The sequence below is a fragment of the Oenanthe melanoleuca genome, chromosome 17 (assembly GCF_029582105.1).
Source record: "Oenanthe melanoleuca isolate GR-GAL-2019-014 chromosome 17, OMel1.0, whole genome shotgun sequence".
NCBI lineage: Eukaryota > Metazoa > Chordata > Aves > Passeriformes > Muscicapidae > Oenanthe > Oenanthe melanoleuca.
This window is the reverse complement of record NC_079350.1, coordinates 10296156-10313299: the sequence shown is the minus strand read 5'-3', so window position 1 is coordinate 10313299 and position 17144 is coordinate 10296156. Positions and strand designations below refer to the sequence as shown.

General features: G+C 49.0%; 1 protein-coding gene across 17 annotated transcripts in view; it reads right to left on the bottom strand.

Annotated features, from left to right (window-relative positions):
- ZNF618 (zinc finger protein 618) overlaps positions 1-17144 on the bottom strand; it is a 126805-nt gene that overhangs the window by 39888 nt on the left and 69773 nt on the right. For 11 of the 17 annotated variants that reach the window (XM_056505043.1, XM_056505049.1, XM_056505050.1 and 8 more), the window contains 3 exons: positions 16095-16172; positions 9323-9361; positions 2991-3074 (listed from right to left, as the gene is read on the bottom strand). In XM_056505043.1, coding sequence (XP_056361018.1) covers positions 2991-3074; positions 9323-9361; positions 16095-16172 — 201 coding nt within the window. The remainder of the gene's footprint in view (positions 1-2990; positions 3075-9322; positions 9362-16094; positions 16173-17144) is intronic. The other 6 variants (XM_056505059.1, XM_056505051.1, XM_056505054.1 and 3 more) reach the window with 1 other exon arrangement.

The following is a 17144-nucleotide window of genomic DNA, read 5'->3' as shown; positions in this document are numbered from 1 at the left end:
CACTTCTGCCCTGGGCACTGCAGGGAACGTGGAACATGGAACAAGTGTAACAGCACTGCCCCAGGGAAACAGGGCTTTGCTCCTGTTGTTGGGGGACTGTCCCTACAGGCAGAAGCATCTCCAGGGTTTACAGAAAAGTAAGAACTTGTTCCAGCTGGTCTAGCTTGGCACTGATCTCCTGGGCTCTGTAGGAGAGAACACCCAGCAAAGAGTGCCCAGCCTTAGAGACAGGAGCTTTACAGAGAATTCACAAAGTACTGAGAGCTGCCCATGTGCAGCCAAGCTTTACCTCTCTGAACAACAGGCCCTGTTCAGGCTGCTCCCAAGAGCCAGACCTCCTCCTTACCCAATAAAGCCATCTCTGCTGACAGCCTTGAACAGGCCCAGTGCTGACCCCAGCAGACTCTGCTTTCTTAGCAAGAAACTCCCTGGGCACAACTAGCCCTGCAGAACTGCTTAGAATCACAGAATCTCCTGGGCTGGAAGGGACCCACAAGGATCAGACACCAAACAGAGCATTGTCCAAAGGCTTGCTGAGCTCTGTCAGGCTGTGCCCACATGGAAACTGTTCCAGGGCAGCTTTCCTGCTGTGAGTTACAACTCCTACCCCAAGGTATCCAGCTGGGGTACAGTATCCAGCACCTGTAACACAGCCTGCCATGGGAAGAGCTGCAAGGGACTCCAGGTGCTCAGGTGTAGCTGCAAGCCCACAATTAAACCCATCCCCAAACCTCTAGAGAGGAGGATCCAGACAGAGCCAAACTAACACTACCTAGGCAAGTTTGCTCAGATTCAAACTCTGCTGTCACCAGGGGCTCCACCCAAAGCACAGCCACAGCAGCAGGCACTGTCAGGGCAGGGAGGGACACTCCTCAGCCCCCAGCACACGGGTTCAGTGCTGGCCCTACTGCTATTCACATCCTCACTGCCAGCTGAGCAATACCCTGCTGCAAACACAGACCTTCAAAATGCTCCAAAGACATCTGGTTAAACCCCAGACTCCAGCAAGTGTCCTGCTCCTTCATGCTCAGGAGCCTTTCCAACACGAGCAGGGATTCCAGAGAGAGGTCTGGTGAGTACCAGCTGTACTGAGTTAGTCAGCTCACCATTCACCTTTAATACACAGGCCAAAGTAGTGCACCTCATCTTGCATCAGAAGTAGAAAAGCCAAGGCACAGCCGCATTACAAGGCAGCTCCTCAGCTATAAAGGACTGACACACTCAGATGGCAAATGGGCAGGTTTTTCAGGTACCCCAAGAAATAACTCCACGGGGCCTGAAGGAAGTTTTGACCCCTCTGCTTGCAAGTGGACCCCAGTAAGAGGGGGAATGAGCTGCTCTCCCATCTCCAGGAGCTGCTGCCAGCTGGCTCCTGTGGTGTGTCCAGCACTCACTGGGACTGGCTGAACCCCCTGCCCCAGGGCTGAGCTCAGCTCTCTTCCCAGATCCTGCATTCAAGATCTGGAGAATTTTTGTTGGTTTGGTTCACATATTCCCCAGAGAAGGAAGCACATATGCCATTTTGGCAGGAAAGAGAGGGCACAGAACACATGTGCAGCAGTGGCAGCCAGAACAAGACACTTCTTTCCTTAGGACACTTGGCCTCAATGGATTTTGCTTTAGAAACCTAGGAAGGGAATAAGAGCAATCAGAAATGTGTTGAAAGGTCAGGAGCTCTGTATTACTAAAAATACACCTAGAAATCCAGATCACCTAACCCACCCTCCTAAGTGTAGGAATACCACAAAAGCTGGGTACAAACTGGTCCCCACTGGGCTCCAAGAGCTCTGCACAGCATCCCAGGAACCCAGACAGGAGATAGTCCCATCCAGCTGACATCCCTGCAGTGCTGCCAGCACAGCCCATGAAGGGTCCCACACTCTGGGCTCTGCCCACAGCAGCTGCAGGAGGTAATCAAGGATTTATCCAAGGTGAAGAATACTTTTCACCTGGCCTAGAATTCACACTGAACTTTCAAATGGCAGAAGCCACAAAAGCCACTTGATAGAGAAGCTCTCTCAGCAGCTGGCACTCTGCAGATAGCCTGAAATCCTACTGATCCTACTCTTGCAGAGCACTGCAGGAACAGCTGGCTAGCAGGAACAATCTCCACATGTGGAAGAGCAAAACTGCTGAATCTAAACAGATCACAACAACCTGCTGAATTCTTCCTAACACCCAGAAGTGCTGTAGGTCCTAGTCAGGATAAAAGCAGGAAAATTAGAAGATGGCAGTCTGGACAGCACTGCTTGTCCTGCTTCATGATCTGAGTGGCTCCTTTGCACCAGCAGGTTTGGGAATGGCAAAGGAAGCACCCAACACAAAGAATTCTATTCTAAATCATACATTCTATGACAATTCCACATTCCTCATTCACCTTGGCAAAGGAGGTTTCCCAAACATAAAGTCCAGGAGCAGCTCTTATAGGGGAGGGGTTGGATTTCTTACAGCTGCAATTCATTTATGTCACCTCTCTGTTTGAGGCTGTGGTGCTTCTGGCCCCAAAAATGCTTTCTGAGTGGGGCTTAAGTGACCACAAAGGATCAGCATCATCCCTCCAGCTTTGGCCAGTGGATCAACAGTCAATGACATGCTCTGATCCTCAGTTTCACATGCCTTGTTTCCTGAAAATCTGCTGGGAGATGCTCAATTCCTGCTGGAGACAGAGGGCTGGAGCTGGGGAATGGCTCTGTGGCAGTACCTGGAAAAAGCATCGCCTTTCCTGGGATATCTGCCTCACTGGAAGGAACCATGAGCAATACCAGCACTCTTCAGGAAGAGCCTGTCCCCATGACCAAACCACCTGATGCAAAGGAACAGGAAAGGATGGCATTTTCTGAGGAACATGCTGCATGCTTCCCACTGGGAAACGCCTTTCCAGGCTGTGTCAGGGCACACTCTACCTGAGCAGCCTCCCCAGAAGACCCAGAGTGCAGCTACTGCTTCCTTAAAACACATCAGGGAAAAAACAAACCATCTGGGACCCTCACTTGTTTCTGTGGATTCCACCCAGGGCAGCACAAAGACAGCTCTGGAGAGAGGCTTCTTCTCCCTTTCCGCAGCCAGAGGGGCACCTAGATGGAAAGGAACACATTTATGGCTTCCTAGGCTGGCAGGACGCTCCCGCGCAGGCTCACCCACTGCTCTGACCTCCGACCTCTGACCTCTGACCTGAGCTTTGGCATCTTTTCAGCATTCCTTCCAGACTGGCAGTGAGGAGTGGCAGAGTCAGGAGCACAGACCTCCCTCTCCTCCCTGCTGGAACTGTGCCTTGCACACAGGTTACAGCTTTACAGCAGCACTTTACAGCCAGGGACAGAGCTGCCAGTAAAATCAGCTTCAATTTACATCAGAACTCTACTTCAAGGTGTCTAATGGCAAAATTCCTTGAAAAGGGAGCAGGACTGAGCCCAAAGTCAGCAGCAAACCCTTAAGAGGATTGAAGTACCCAGAGTTACATTAGTAAGGACTAAATAACAATAAAATCCAGAATTATGGAAAGGACAGAAACCCTCGCACACAAAGGCACAAACCAGATCCTAAGTGGGGGGTAAGGAAAAAATTTTCCCTATGGGCAAACTATTCCAAGATCGCTGAGTTCTCAATAATTTACTTCCTTCCAACAAACATTTGGCCTCTGTCAGGAACACAGAAGACATTGAGAACACACTGGATTAACACTGTGCTTCCCATGCTTCACACAGGGGCATCCTTGGGATGCAAACTGCCAAGCCAGGAATAATTCCAAACCCTCACACAGAGGGGTCAAATCTCCTGAAATGACCCAAAAATTGGTGCAAGGTGCTGGCTCACCTTCCAGCTGGCAAGGGACCAAAAGACAGCTGAGAGGGCCTGGAGCTACAGGCTCGTGTTTGCCTTCTCCATGAAGGATTCCAGAGCCACTCCAGCTCCTGAGAAGAGCTGCCACAGGTGCAGTCAGGAGCTACAAGACTGAATTCACCTCACAGCAATTTTTAAGCTTTCAAGTCAGTAGGCAGAGAAATTTATCATCCTTGGTCTCAGCTCACTGGTCACTTACATGTGCAGATGAACATATTCATCTCCTTGTTTGGCAAATGGGAATCTAAAGAGACTTTACTTACTTAAAATGCAAACACATTAGGAAAATAAAATCCATTTTTACAGTTCTCCCCAAGGAGCAGGAGAATTATTAAATAAGTGCACTGGGAAAATGATTGTGAATGATTCAGGGGTCACTGTGGTAGCTGCATGTGGGTGTGCACACACACAGCATTCACTGCATCACACTTTGCACTGGGGAAGGTGTCAGTGAGCAGAACAAAGCAACTTCCTGGGCTTTGCTATGCTATCCCCCAGAAAAGTAAAAGAAATAAAAAGTTACATTTACTTCAAGGAAACATTTATGTTGCAAATTAATCAAGAAACCGAGATGCTAAAGGTCCTTCCTCAGCCATAAATTAACACCAGCAACCCACCTCCACATCCCATCTCTGTCAGAGCATTACAAACACTGGATCCTGTATGAGTAAGGTGTGGGCAAGAAAACCTTCATTTTGACTATATTAATTTCATGGTTTAAATTCACAACCCTCCAAATGTTTTTGCACATGCAGGGCGTTAGCACTGTGCCTCCACAGCTAACATTTGCAAGGCATATTCCAGCCCACATCCCTGCTCCTAACCTTTCACTGCTTTTTTTTTTTTTCAAATTCCTTCTCAGGCTGAACTTTCTCACACTTAGTCAGAGCCCAAAGGGAATATGTTTTTAAAAGATCAAATCAATCATTTTTATTTATGGGGCTCCGAAATATTTACTGCGTATTCTATTCTGGAAAAAAAAAAAAAAGGCACTTTCTTTATTTCCTCACTGTAACTGCAGTTACACACATGGTCGTACACCAGGTGATGAGTTTGAGGGCATCTGGCTGAGAAACTGGAAAGGAAGATGTTCTGTTTGCTGCCTACAACATCCCTAGAGCCAGTGAACATTACTGACCAACTGTCCTGTCTTGGCCCAGCACCCAGGTACACACAGTAAATATGAGCAGCTACAAAAGGGGAAGAAGAAAGTATACTCAGGATCTATTTATATTAAATATATAAATATATAAATATATTATAAATCTATAAAAATAAATAAATATATATAAAATCTATATACATACATATATATATATACATATATATATATATGTAAAATATGCAGGGACACCTCCCACTGTCCCAGGCTGCTCCAGCCCCAGTGTCCAGCCTGGCACTGGGCACTGCCAGGGATCCAGGGGCAGCCACAGCTGCTCTGGGCACCCTGTGCCAGCCCTGCCCACCCTGCCAGGGAACAATTCCTGCCCAATATCCCATCCGGCCCTGCCCTCTGTGATTCTGTAGCTGGGACATGTGCACTGGGCACACCCCACTGGGCACACCCCGCCCTGGCTCAGTGCAAACACCTGCTCAGGTGAGAGGAGCCTCAGCCGTGTCCCTGCCCCCACAGGGCCCCGGACCCCTCTTGCCCCTGGGTTTATTCAGCGACCTGTCCCAGTGCCAAGAATGTCCCATGGAATGTGAGCAGCAGGAGGGAGACTGTTTGTTCACTTTGTAACTCCCCTGAACATGACTGGAATTCCCATGGAGAATGAGAGCACAGAGCCAGCCCAAACACCTTCCCTGAGCACTGCTCACAGTCTGGAGCAAAGCACACAGGCATATGAGCACCTCAGAAAAGACCTCCAGACTTCTGTGGGAGCAGTCAGCTCCCCAGATGCCAAACCAGCCATACCTGTCTAGGAAAAGATATCAAATAGACAGTTTTTTCAAAATCACTCTCTTTTCTTCCTAGTCCTTGCCAGCAAAAGTTGGTAACAGTCAGACAAGTCTCTTAAACACATTAGCACTGTGGGTTGCATTGTTTTCTTCTCTCTCATGTGGGAATTCTGGTCTTGGACCCTGAGCCAAGGCTACAAAAGGAGTGCCCAAAGCCAGGCAGCCATGCCCCTGTGAGCACATCCCCCCCTCACAACCACAGAGCTGTGGCTCTTCCAGAATGGGTCCAAAAAAATAAAGGGAGTCCCAGAGACACCATCTATCAACTACAAACCCCAAAGGCTGAAAATAACCAACTAAATGCAACAATTTTTCCTCAAGGGACTCTTCAAAGTGCTTTCCCAGCTGGAAAGTCTAAACACCACTGTCTCCTCTTTAGGCAGGCAGGGAACAAACAACAGATCTCAGCTGAGTCCCAGCTGGCCCCACTGCTCCCTTCCTCCCAGGAAGGAAAAAGGCCAGGATGGGCCTTCCCCCAACAGCCCCTCAGAGCTGAAGGCAAGGGCACATTCCAGCACAGCCTCACCCACCAGTCAGCCCCTCATCCCCTGCAGCCCAGGCTCGCTCTCACAGCCTGACAGAGCAGGTGGCTCGTGGGCAGCCAGGGAGCACAGCGCAGGAACTGAACTGCAGCCCAGGTGCTCTGCACAGGAGCAGCTGAGATGTCACCTCACACACAAGGTTCCTTCACCAGCACTTCCTGGGTGACCACTGGTGGCTGTGAGTAACAGCTGGCTCCAGAAGTGACCGTGGAGAAAATCTGATCAGCTTTTCAAGCCCTGCAGTTTGTGATGTGAACTAATGTAGTGTAATGCAGCTGTATGAACTAATCCAGGGCCCCACTGCTGGTCAAGGGACCCCTCACTCACAGGTCCAGGATGAATGCAATCCATGTCCCACAGAGAAGCACAGGAGAGAGAACAACACCTTCCTGTATCCCTTAAACACTGAGAAATTTTTGGGAGAGGGCAGTAAACCATGCCTGCAGAGACCATGAATGTAGAGGTTCCCAATGAGATAGAAATAGCAGAGGAAGATTGGAACAATGCAGACATCTGTAAAAGAGAGGGTGTAAACAGCCAGATGAGGTCACAGAGGAACAGCAGTGCAGCAGTGGGCAAAGCAAAAATAGCAGGAAAGGAAAGATAAATAAAAAATTCCTAAAATATATGAGAAGCAAATAGACTGACAAGGAAACAAGAGAGCCATTGAGTGGAAAAACAAGAAGAGATGTGCAGAAGCAACTAGAGTAGGCCTGGGATTTAACCCAGCCTCAGAGGGGAAGGCACAGGGAGAAAAGAAGAGAGCTGTTTTCCTGCAGCACAAGGAGGGAAGAGGAAGATGACTCTGTCAAGAATTTACAACCATGTGCACTTGGGCAGAGCAGCAGCAGCCCAGCAGTCTCACATCCACTCTGCAGGACAGGTGACATGCCCAGGCTGTCCCTCCAGCAGGGCACGGCCATGGTGGATCCTCCTTCCCCTCTCCCTACCCCAGCACTCACCATCTCCCCATTCTGGTGCCTTGGTTGGCCTCACCCTCTTTCAGCAAGATGAGAGTATTTTGGGATATGAGTGTGGCAGGTAAAAAGGGGTCAGTAATTCCTGCATGGGGGAGGGGGCTGGACTCTGCATGAAGATGGAAGCAGTTCCTGCCTCCCCTGCTGCTCCCTGCTCCATCTCCAGTGCTACCACAGAAACTTCCTGGAAGCCTGGTGTAGGGAGCAGCAGCTTTTCACTGTTCTCTCCCAGACTTCTGTCCATGACGTTCCCTTCTCCCCCTCTCTCCATGACCCAGACACCACAGAAGAGGCATTTACATCCACAGAAATCCTTCTACAGCTCCAGCAACATCGAGTCTGCCCACACAGCAAAGGTGTGAGCCCTCATGTCTTTTTCTCCCTTCACACCTCACTCTGCCCTATCTTTTCCAGCCAAAAAAGCTCCCACAACAGGTGGGAAGGGGAGAAGTTGACTTACAGAAAAAATAACATCACTCTGCATAAGGTGGTTCCCAAGCTCTGGCAAAAGTACCCAATACCCACCCAGGATGCTCACAGCCTAGACCAGAACACAGCAGTGCCTGCCAGCAAAATTCAGAGCAAGGGAGCCAGGAGATGAGCCTGGAAAGCCTCAAGGTAAGTAAAACACCAACAGGCAGCTGAGCAATGACTGAGAAAGACAGCAAAGGAGGTGACAGGAACCTGGGAAGGAGTTTCCTTGCTCCTCACAGAGCTGGACTCCCTCAAGGGAAAGGCTCAGCTGCAGAGCCCAGCTCCCCTGTGAGCAGTACACTGTGTGTGCACACTGATGTGTACACTGCTTGCTGCTTGCTACTGAGATGTTTCAGCTCAGGGCTGAGATCTCCATTCCCCACCTGCAGTGAAGTCAGTCCTGCTTCCTTTTGCAGACAGAAAGCCAAGACCTCCCTATGCTAATGCCAATTGTTCACCTATCACAGAACATAGTGAAGAAAGAGCTCAGAAAAAGTGGTCTGGTTGTGCTTTTTTCTTTACTATTTATCTAACATTTCTATACCCACCCAGGGTAAGTTTGGTGCTTCCAAGCTGCTGTGTGCAACCACCAATGTTGAAACTTACCTTTCCAGGGGGAATCATGGCCCTCACCTAACACCCAGCAAAACCCAGCTGGGCAGAGACCTCAGGAGATCTCTGATCAAAGCTGAGTCTGCTCTGAGTTCAGTCCTGGTTTCTTGGGACTTAACCCAGGCTGGTCTCCTAAACCCCCAAGGATGCAAGACACACCTCTCTGGAAGCTGCTCCACAGCAGCCTCAGCCTTTCTTCTCTCCACTTCATGCCCGTTATCCCTCAGCTCTCCTGTCCCTGACAACTGCCTGGCATCTCCCACTCCCCCCTCACCGGGGCCGAGTGTGTCCCAGCTCCCTCTGGCGCCATCTCTTCCACTGCTGCCCCGGCTCTGGCTCTCCCTCCCCGGGGCTGGGACGCACACCCCAAACTGCAGTTTAGGGTGTAAAAATCAAACATCTGACGCCGCTAGAGAGGCTGGCAGTGCCCTGCCCCTTTGCAGGCAAAGGAGGCAGCGGGAGCTCCATCCATGGTCCCCTCACAGCGCTCACAGGGCAGCGCCCGGGGCACCGCGCTCCCCTGACGGCGGCGGGACAGCGACAGCCTGAGCTGTGGGCCGTGAGGGGAGAGACCCCGGACAGTGAGGGGCAGAGACCCCAATCTGTGAGGGGAGAGACCCCAATCTGTGAGGGGAGAGACCCCAATCTGTGACGAGAGAGACCCCCGGCTGTGAGGGGCAGAGACCCCGGATAGTGAGGGGAGAGACCCCGGATAGTGAGGGGAGAGACCCCAATCTGTGAGGGGAGAGAGACCCCCGGGCTGTGAGGGGAGAGACACCCCGAGCCGTGCCCGCGGCCCCGCCCGCTCTGCCCCGCCGCCTCCCGCCATCTCCGCGGCGGGGCCGCCCCCTGCCGGCCGCCTGCGGTACGGCCCGGCCGCCCCCTGCCCGGCCCCCCGCGCCCCGCTGTACTTACTGCCTTGCGAGGCTCCTTCCCCCGAGGCAGCTTCGGTGTCTGCAAAGAGAAAGAGCAGCGCTTAGATCCGCCGGCCGTGCTGCCCCGGCCCCACCGCTCGCTCCCTCCCTCGCGCTCCTCTCCGCGCTCTGCCCGGCCCCTCGCGGCCGGTGAGGGGCTCACCGGGGCTGCCAGGTTGGACATGGCCAACAAGGGCTCGTGGCCCTTGAGCAGCCGCCCACGGTAATATAATGGTGTAGGCTGGAATGGACATCAAAGTCCTTCCCATCCCACCCCTGCCATGGCAGTGTCACCTCCCCCTGTCCCCAGTGTCCAGCCTGGCCTTGGGCACTGCCAGGGATCCAGGGGCAGCCACAACTGCTCTGGGCACCTGTGCCAGCCCTGCCCACCCTGCCAGGGAACAATTCCTGCCCAATATCCCATCTAACCCTGGAAAAGCCATTCCCTGTGTCCTGTCCCTCCATCCCTTGTCCCCAGTCCCTCTGCAGCTCTCCTGGATCCCTTCAGGCCCTGGCAGGGGCTCTGAGCTCTCCCTGATCCTTCTCCTCTGCAGTGAGCACCCCCAGCTCCCAGCCTGGCTCAGAGCAGAGGGCTCCAGCCCTGGAACAGCTCCATGGTTTCCTCTGGACACATGTAACAGTTCCTGGGATCCCGGGAACGCGAGCAGTGAGCAGCGCACCCGGCCCGGCTCCGGGGCTCCCCAGCGAGCCTGCCCTCCACGGGCAGCGCTGGCAAAGCCTCGCAGGAGGTGGGCGCAGGAACCCCGGCGTGAGTCTGTCCTGGCCTTACTGAAGGCAGGTGTGAAAACAAGGGAGAAAAAGCTCCCTCCACTGTCGTGTGTGGGACTGCAGGAAGCACAGAACAGAGATCGGGTTCAAGCCCTAAATGAATGCAACAGGCAAAGCTGCAAGCTGGAAAACAAACCTCAAAGTAACAAGTCAAGGATCATAAACGATCAGGATTTTTCAAGCCACTTTGAAGTGTTTCATATTCATCCTAAATTACATATACTGTATGTCACATTATCTAATAATGTAACTGCATTGCAAAATATTCCATATGTCTGTTGGAATGATGCTCACACCGTGCTGGAAACCACAGCTGCAGAATGGCACAGAGTTTTTGAATTTAAAATTTTCAACCTGAAGTAATGAGCACTGTTTGCATTTAATTTCCTTATTTCTTAAAAATAATAAAAACAAATGATTGTGGGTTTGGGAGTTTGTACATTTCTACTTGATTAACCTGCCTGATTAGATCATTTTTCTAGGCAATGGTATTAATTTGGCACAACTTCATAAACTCAGGGGCCAGATCAGAAACTCTCAGTATCAGATGCAGAACCTCAACAGCAAAGCCCAGGATTTTTCCACAGCTGCTATTTTTTTGAATTCCCACCCATCATTCAAGGAAAAGCAGCTATGGCACAATAGATTTATGCAAAATGCTGTCCTGGTGTTCACAAGCAATGGTATAAACAAACTGTAAAAGATATGAACTACTTAAATAAAAAGTACTTTAGTCAAATTTAACAAGCATCAGGCAACGCACAAAATTTGAGGAACAGCCATTTCTGAACTGAATCAAGAAATGTTGTTACTCTTAGTCATAAGACAGACTGAAGTATTCATGAATTAAAAAATGACCAATTAAAAATCCCCTTACAGCCCACTCTATATCACCTTTGAGGTCAGACCAAGTAATTACAGTTGTGAAACAAGAGATGAATTTCTGAGAAAGTTGCAAAAGTCAGTAAGAATAGGGAGGTGGGCAGGAAGCTGGAAAATGGGCCAGTTAACTCCTGTGTCCCAAGAAACTTCCTGCATCTCATATGAGTACTTGCTGCAGACTGGGAAATGCACATGGGAAAAGTGGATCTTGGCATGCAGGGCACAGGGCAAAGGACCTCCCCAAAATCATCTGATATTTTCAGTAACAAATAACATGAACCCCAGCTTTCTATAGCTCAGGAATGCCATCTCTCCTCAGGGATGGTTATTCCTCTATTAGTTTTCTACTCCTCACCTCAAAATCCTTTCAGTGACAGAACAACTTTAACTCAGACTCCAAAAAATGTGCACTCTGAAAAAAAGCATTTTTCCATATTCACCATTTGAATGAGTCATCTTCCTTTTCATATTTTTTGAATTGAGCAGAACCCATTCTTGGAAAACATTAATCTGAAACTTGAAAAGCTTGGAGAAGTTTTTTAACAACTGGTGAAACTCGAAACTTTGTCTGAAGAATCCAGCCCCACTCAGAGCATCCAGGATCTGCTGTGGTGAGGGCAGCCCAGCCCTCAGCTGGCACAGCTCTGTGGGGAGGAGATGGAGAGCTGATGGGCCTGGGGGGAGGCAATGCAACAACTTCTCATGTAAATAAATAAGAATGAAAAACAACTTGAGCAAAATCATCGGTCAACCCAGAAAAGCTTATCTGGAAACAGAGAACTTCCACCAATTCTTGGGCTAGAGGGGATATATCCTGCGAGGGTTAAACTCGAGCCTTGCGATTTTCTTTCTTTGCTTTTGGAAGAATTCTCCTTTGGGTACAAATCTCCCTTGCTTGGCCCCAGCCCAGAGGTTTATAAATTCGCTGTTTGAAAGTCTAATAAAGCAATTTCAGCCCTTTTTTTGGGAGTTATCTAAAAGCAAAATAATTTTCCTGACTCAAAACATGCAGATGCTTTGTTGCTCATGTTGCTTAAACACGACCCAACCGTACAAAGCAGAACTTTCTAGCTGACTAACTCCTGAAGGCAATCCAAACCTTTTAATGACCTGAAAAACCCCACACAGCTAAAATAAAAGCACTGTAAGCAGAACATGTTTAAGCCCTGGGTTGTGTGGAGGTGAAGCAGTAATGTTTGGGCCAGGCCTTCCATCGGCACCGGGAATGTGCAGCCCTCTGCTCCAGCTGAACTGCAGCAGGAAGGAGCTGGGATCCTGCAGGGCTGCATGCCACTCACAAAGGAGCCTTTCAGCTCCACTACATAACTTTTTTGTTTGGTTTCTTTTTTTTTTTTTTTAAATTTATTTGTGAGTTTTGGGGAGGCAAAGGGGAAGGAACACAACCTTTTCCTTTCTTCCTCAATGAAACATAATGGGGAAATTTCTTACCTATATTTCTGTTCTTTGCAGAACCCTTACATGGGGATTTCCATGCCTGGATCTTTTGGCTTTCAGCAGAAAGCAGAATGGGAACTTGTCCCTGTGAGGCAGCACGTCCTGAGGCAGAGCTGCCTCAGCCCTTCTGCAAACTGCCAGAGCAGTTGCTCCCTGAAATTCTCCAGCCAATGCTCAGCACCACAGGGAAGGCCCAATAAACTAAGAAAATGCCCTGTTTTATACTATAAACTCCCCTGCTCCTGAGGGCAGACAAGAAAAGAAATCAGCCTGAAGAACACGGGTCACCTCCAATGCAGCTTGTCTGCCACAGAGAGCTGGAGTGGAGGCAGGTGCAGCTATAAAAAAAATCCAGAAAATTTCCCAAAGAAATGCTCATTGCAAATTAAAATGTGATGTTGCCAGGGCAAAACTCTTCATGTGGAACTGAGCAGCTCAAAGGATGAGGAGACATTAAGTTCTGCACAGGGCAAAACAAGCAGTGGGTGAGGACAGATGGACTGCACGAGCAGAGAGGGTGACAGACCTTCCCCCTGCTGCAAGGCCCCGCTGGGCCCTGAACACAAAAAGCAGCTCAGAAATAAATGCTGCTCAAAGCAAGGACAACTACAGGCCCCAAGCCCTGCATTGTGTGTCAGTGAGTGGTGATGACAGACAGGCTGGTGACACAGATGTGTTGCTCTGCCCCAAAGGCCCAAAGCAGATCAGCACCAGTTTCTCTGCTCTCCCCTGGCCTGAGCCTTTTCTATCTCCTGCTTTGTCACCTGCAGCACCACCCCAGGGCTGGCCAAGGCCTGTTAGTGACATAGGAACCACACAGATGAGCAGAGAACAGAGGCCTGGGACTGGGTGCATCCTTCAGCAAATCCCAAACAGCAGCTACTGCTGCTGGAATGGCCAAAAAACCTGAAGAGAAGAAAGGGGCCTCAGTTTGTTCTAGCTTCTCTGATGCTGAGCTGGTGTCTCCCAGGATCAGTCCAGCTTTGGGGAAAGCAGATGTTACATGACTGATGGGTGGGCAGCCCTTGGGAAAACCAGAAAATCCATCCTGCAAAGAGGGAATCCAGGTCCTGCCATTGCAGTCTGGCTCCTCCCTTGCCCAGCCAGAAAGAAATGACTGAAGGATTCAGGATTAGAGTTTCTAGCAGCTGAGAGCTGCACAGACTGGGTAAGGGAGCTTACACTGAGTACTTTGAGGAAAGCAGCCCTGGGAGAGCTGCCAGTGCCCTGGCACTGGATCTGAGACACTGAGATCACAGGGAGAACAGGAACGTGCAGGGTGACACCCTCAGTGCAGTGATGCCACCATGTTATCCCACCTTTGTCACCCTGGGCCAGTACCAGCTCCTTCTCCTTCTTTTCCTTTATTGCCTTGGGGCAATAAAAGCATCTTGCACAAAAATCCCCTCCACTCCTGCAGTGTTCTGCCATCCCAGCACCATTCCTGGTCCAGTCCATGCACAGCTCTCACTGGATAATATCACACAGGGTTTCCTCCAAAGGATGCTTCCTTCTGTTTTCCTGCCCCTCCTTAACCTTTCACTGCAGGTTATCCCTCTGCAGCCAGGCACACCCTGCCCAGAGCCTCAGCTCCCTGGGGAATCCCACTGCCAGAGCTGCATCATGTTTGCACTTTCATTTCTTGCTGAAGAGTGTAGATGAATAAATAACTCATTTGTATTTTTATTGTCTTTAGGCAATTTGAATGCACTTTAAATGTTACTACTACATGCATCCATTTACAGTAACATAAACCAACACTTTCTAAGTATCACAGATATAAATTCTGCTTCTCCAGCACTGATGTGAGAGTTAGTGATAAATTTCCACATTCAGAACTTTGAAAATTTCCATCTTCTGCAACTACACATGACAAAGACCTTGGAAGCAAAAGGTAAAGTCATGTCTCCATTGAGTTCGTGTCAAAACTATGGATATCAAATGTACAGGTCTATGCTGATATATGCACCCATATAATTTAATATATTGCCTAATTTCATTATCAAAATATATATAAATGTAATTGAATCAGATCACACACTAGGAGGTGATCTCATACTAACAGAGCTCCTAAAATTCCAGCTGAATTAAAGATCCTATGTGCTTGGGGAAGAGAAGTAAAAAGCAATCCTTATCCCACATTTAAATACTACAATTATTATTGCAAAATTATTCCACTGCTGTGATGTAATGGTAAAGCATATCCCTGTTACTTTAGGGATTTTTTTCCTTAAGCTGCAGAGTGAAGCTACTTGAAGCTACATTTAAAGGACTTTAAGGAATTTTGTTGGTATTTAGAAAAGAAATACCAGCATGTAAAAACAATTCTGTGTATCCAGAGGAAGAGAAGCAGCTCTGTGATATTAAACAGCACACAGGGATATGCAACCATTCAATTAAGGATATGAGACTGTGACAAACTCTGAGCAGTTACTTCTCAGCTGTGCATGTGCTGACTTTCAAGAGTTTGAGCATTTAGAACTTAATATTAGCCTTCATTATTCTTGGATTTTCAGCCACTGGTTACACCTGAGGAGCTAAAGCAGATTCTCCTGCCAGCCTGGCACAGTGACTCCAGTGCTCACCTCAGGGAACAGGAAACAAACCCAGAGAAAGGCTCAGGAGGAGCTGGTTTCCAGTCTCTGCTGTTCTGGTATTTCAGAGCTCCAAATCCTGCAAACTATACTGTGATTGAATAAACCACCTCAAACTTTCACATTTCTGCAATTAAGCAACATTGCATTGTTCAGTCTTACAGAAAACTCAGATCAAGCCACTCCTGACCAAGCATGAGACCTTTGATACACACAGTGCATTTGGGAAGTGACCTGAGCTGACAGCAGGGGCACAGGGGCAGCTCAAGGAGCATTTTGATTAGAATATAAAAATAGCAGTCAAAGTGCCCATATCTGATTTATATCCTCCCAGGCTGACTTCTCAGGGGTGGATGGAACTCCCAGCTGAGCAGGAGCTCAGAGTGCCTCAGGGAGATGCCACTACAGTGCTGCCACTGGGACCTGCCAGCAAAACTGTGATCTGAGCTGCCCTGTACACAGTGATGTCCTCAGAGCCCTGGGCAGTAAATACTGCCCTGAACACAGGAGCTGCTCCTGACCTGAGGAGAAACATTGCTGGAGTAAAGAGCCACAAAACTGAGACAGCCCCAAAGGTTATCACTGGGCCCCTCTCAGTGGGACACCCCAGAGAAGAATTACTGGTGACAGGAAGAAGCAGAGCAACCTTCAAGACCTTCCTGAAAACAGACATAAAATCACAGAATATCCTGGAAGGGGCCCTCCAGGATCATCCAGTGAAACCCTGTCCCTGCCCAGACCCCCCAACACTCCCCCCTGTCCATCCCTGGTGTCCAAACGCTCCTGGAGCTCTGGCAGCCTTGGGGCCGTGCCCATTCCCTGGGGAGCCTGGGCAGTGCCAGCACCTCTGGGGGAAGAGCCTTGCCCTGAGCTCCAGCCTGAGCCTGGGCAGTGCCAGCACCTCTGGGGGAAGGAAGGACCTTGCCCTGAGCTCCAGCCTGAGCCTGGGCAGTGCCAGCACCTCTGGGGGAAGGAAGGACCTTGCCCTGAGCTCCAGCCTGAGCTGCCCTGAGCCTGAGCTATCCCAGGATTATTGCAGCAGGACTGTGATACCTCTGTGTGCTCGCACATGGGTCTGGAAACAGTTGTAATACTTGTATTTCTTCCCACATATTCCACACTCGTAAGACCCTGGAAAACAAGAGAGAGAAGCACACATCACCATGAGAGATCAGGAAAAGCAGCCTGGCTGCACACTGGTCCATAAACTGCAGGCAAAAGGGTGCACTTTGCAGCAAAGTCATTTTTGGGAGGTTCATGGAGATAAATGCAGGAAATCACTACCCCAGAAGCTATTCTTTCTTTCAGCCTTATTTAAGATCCTGTGGCATATTATCCTGAACTTACACTTTCAGTGTATCTTTTTAACTTTGCTAACGTGAAAGGGCCACTCTCAAAATAGCCTGACTTATAATTTTATAATAATGACTAATGTTTCCTATGGACAGAAATAACCTTGAATTACTTTTCAGTAAGTTTCTAGTAGCTGGGAAAAAATCCTTTTCAACTGAAAAAAGAAGGCAATATGTTATCTCAAGGCCAGGAGTTTGCAAAATTTCTCAAGAAATGCACAATGTACAAATTTCCCAAGAAACCCACAGAGATTTGGTAAATATCCACCCAGAGGAAACCAAATAGATACAAATAGAACTTTCGCCCTTCTTAAGGAAAAGCACATGACCACAGTAGTCCCTCTTCTCAATTTGTGCCTCTAATTCCAGAAAATACACATCTGCAAACAGTCACTTGAAATGAAACCAGAGCAACAGAGCTGGGAGAACCATCTGTAATGATGAACTTATGCCATGAGTTTAGACTCTTCTCTTATTGAACAGACAGACAGAAATTTCCTTAGATTTGTTACATGAGTTGATTTAATCTCTTTTTTTCCTACTTCACTTTGTTGCACAGGCTATAGATTCACTTTCCAGGCTCTTATTTGCAGAATGCACTGCATTTCTGAACTGTCCAACAGAGCTGAGGAACTGGGATCCCTTGGTGCTCTTTCAGAGGGTGAGAGCATGACTTGAATAAAGAGGAGGTGGGAGAAAGAAGGGCTGAATTAATTTGGTATGAATGCAGAATTTCATTTCCATGTGCCTT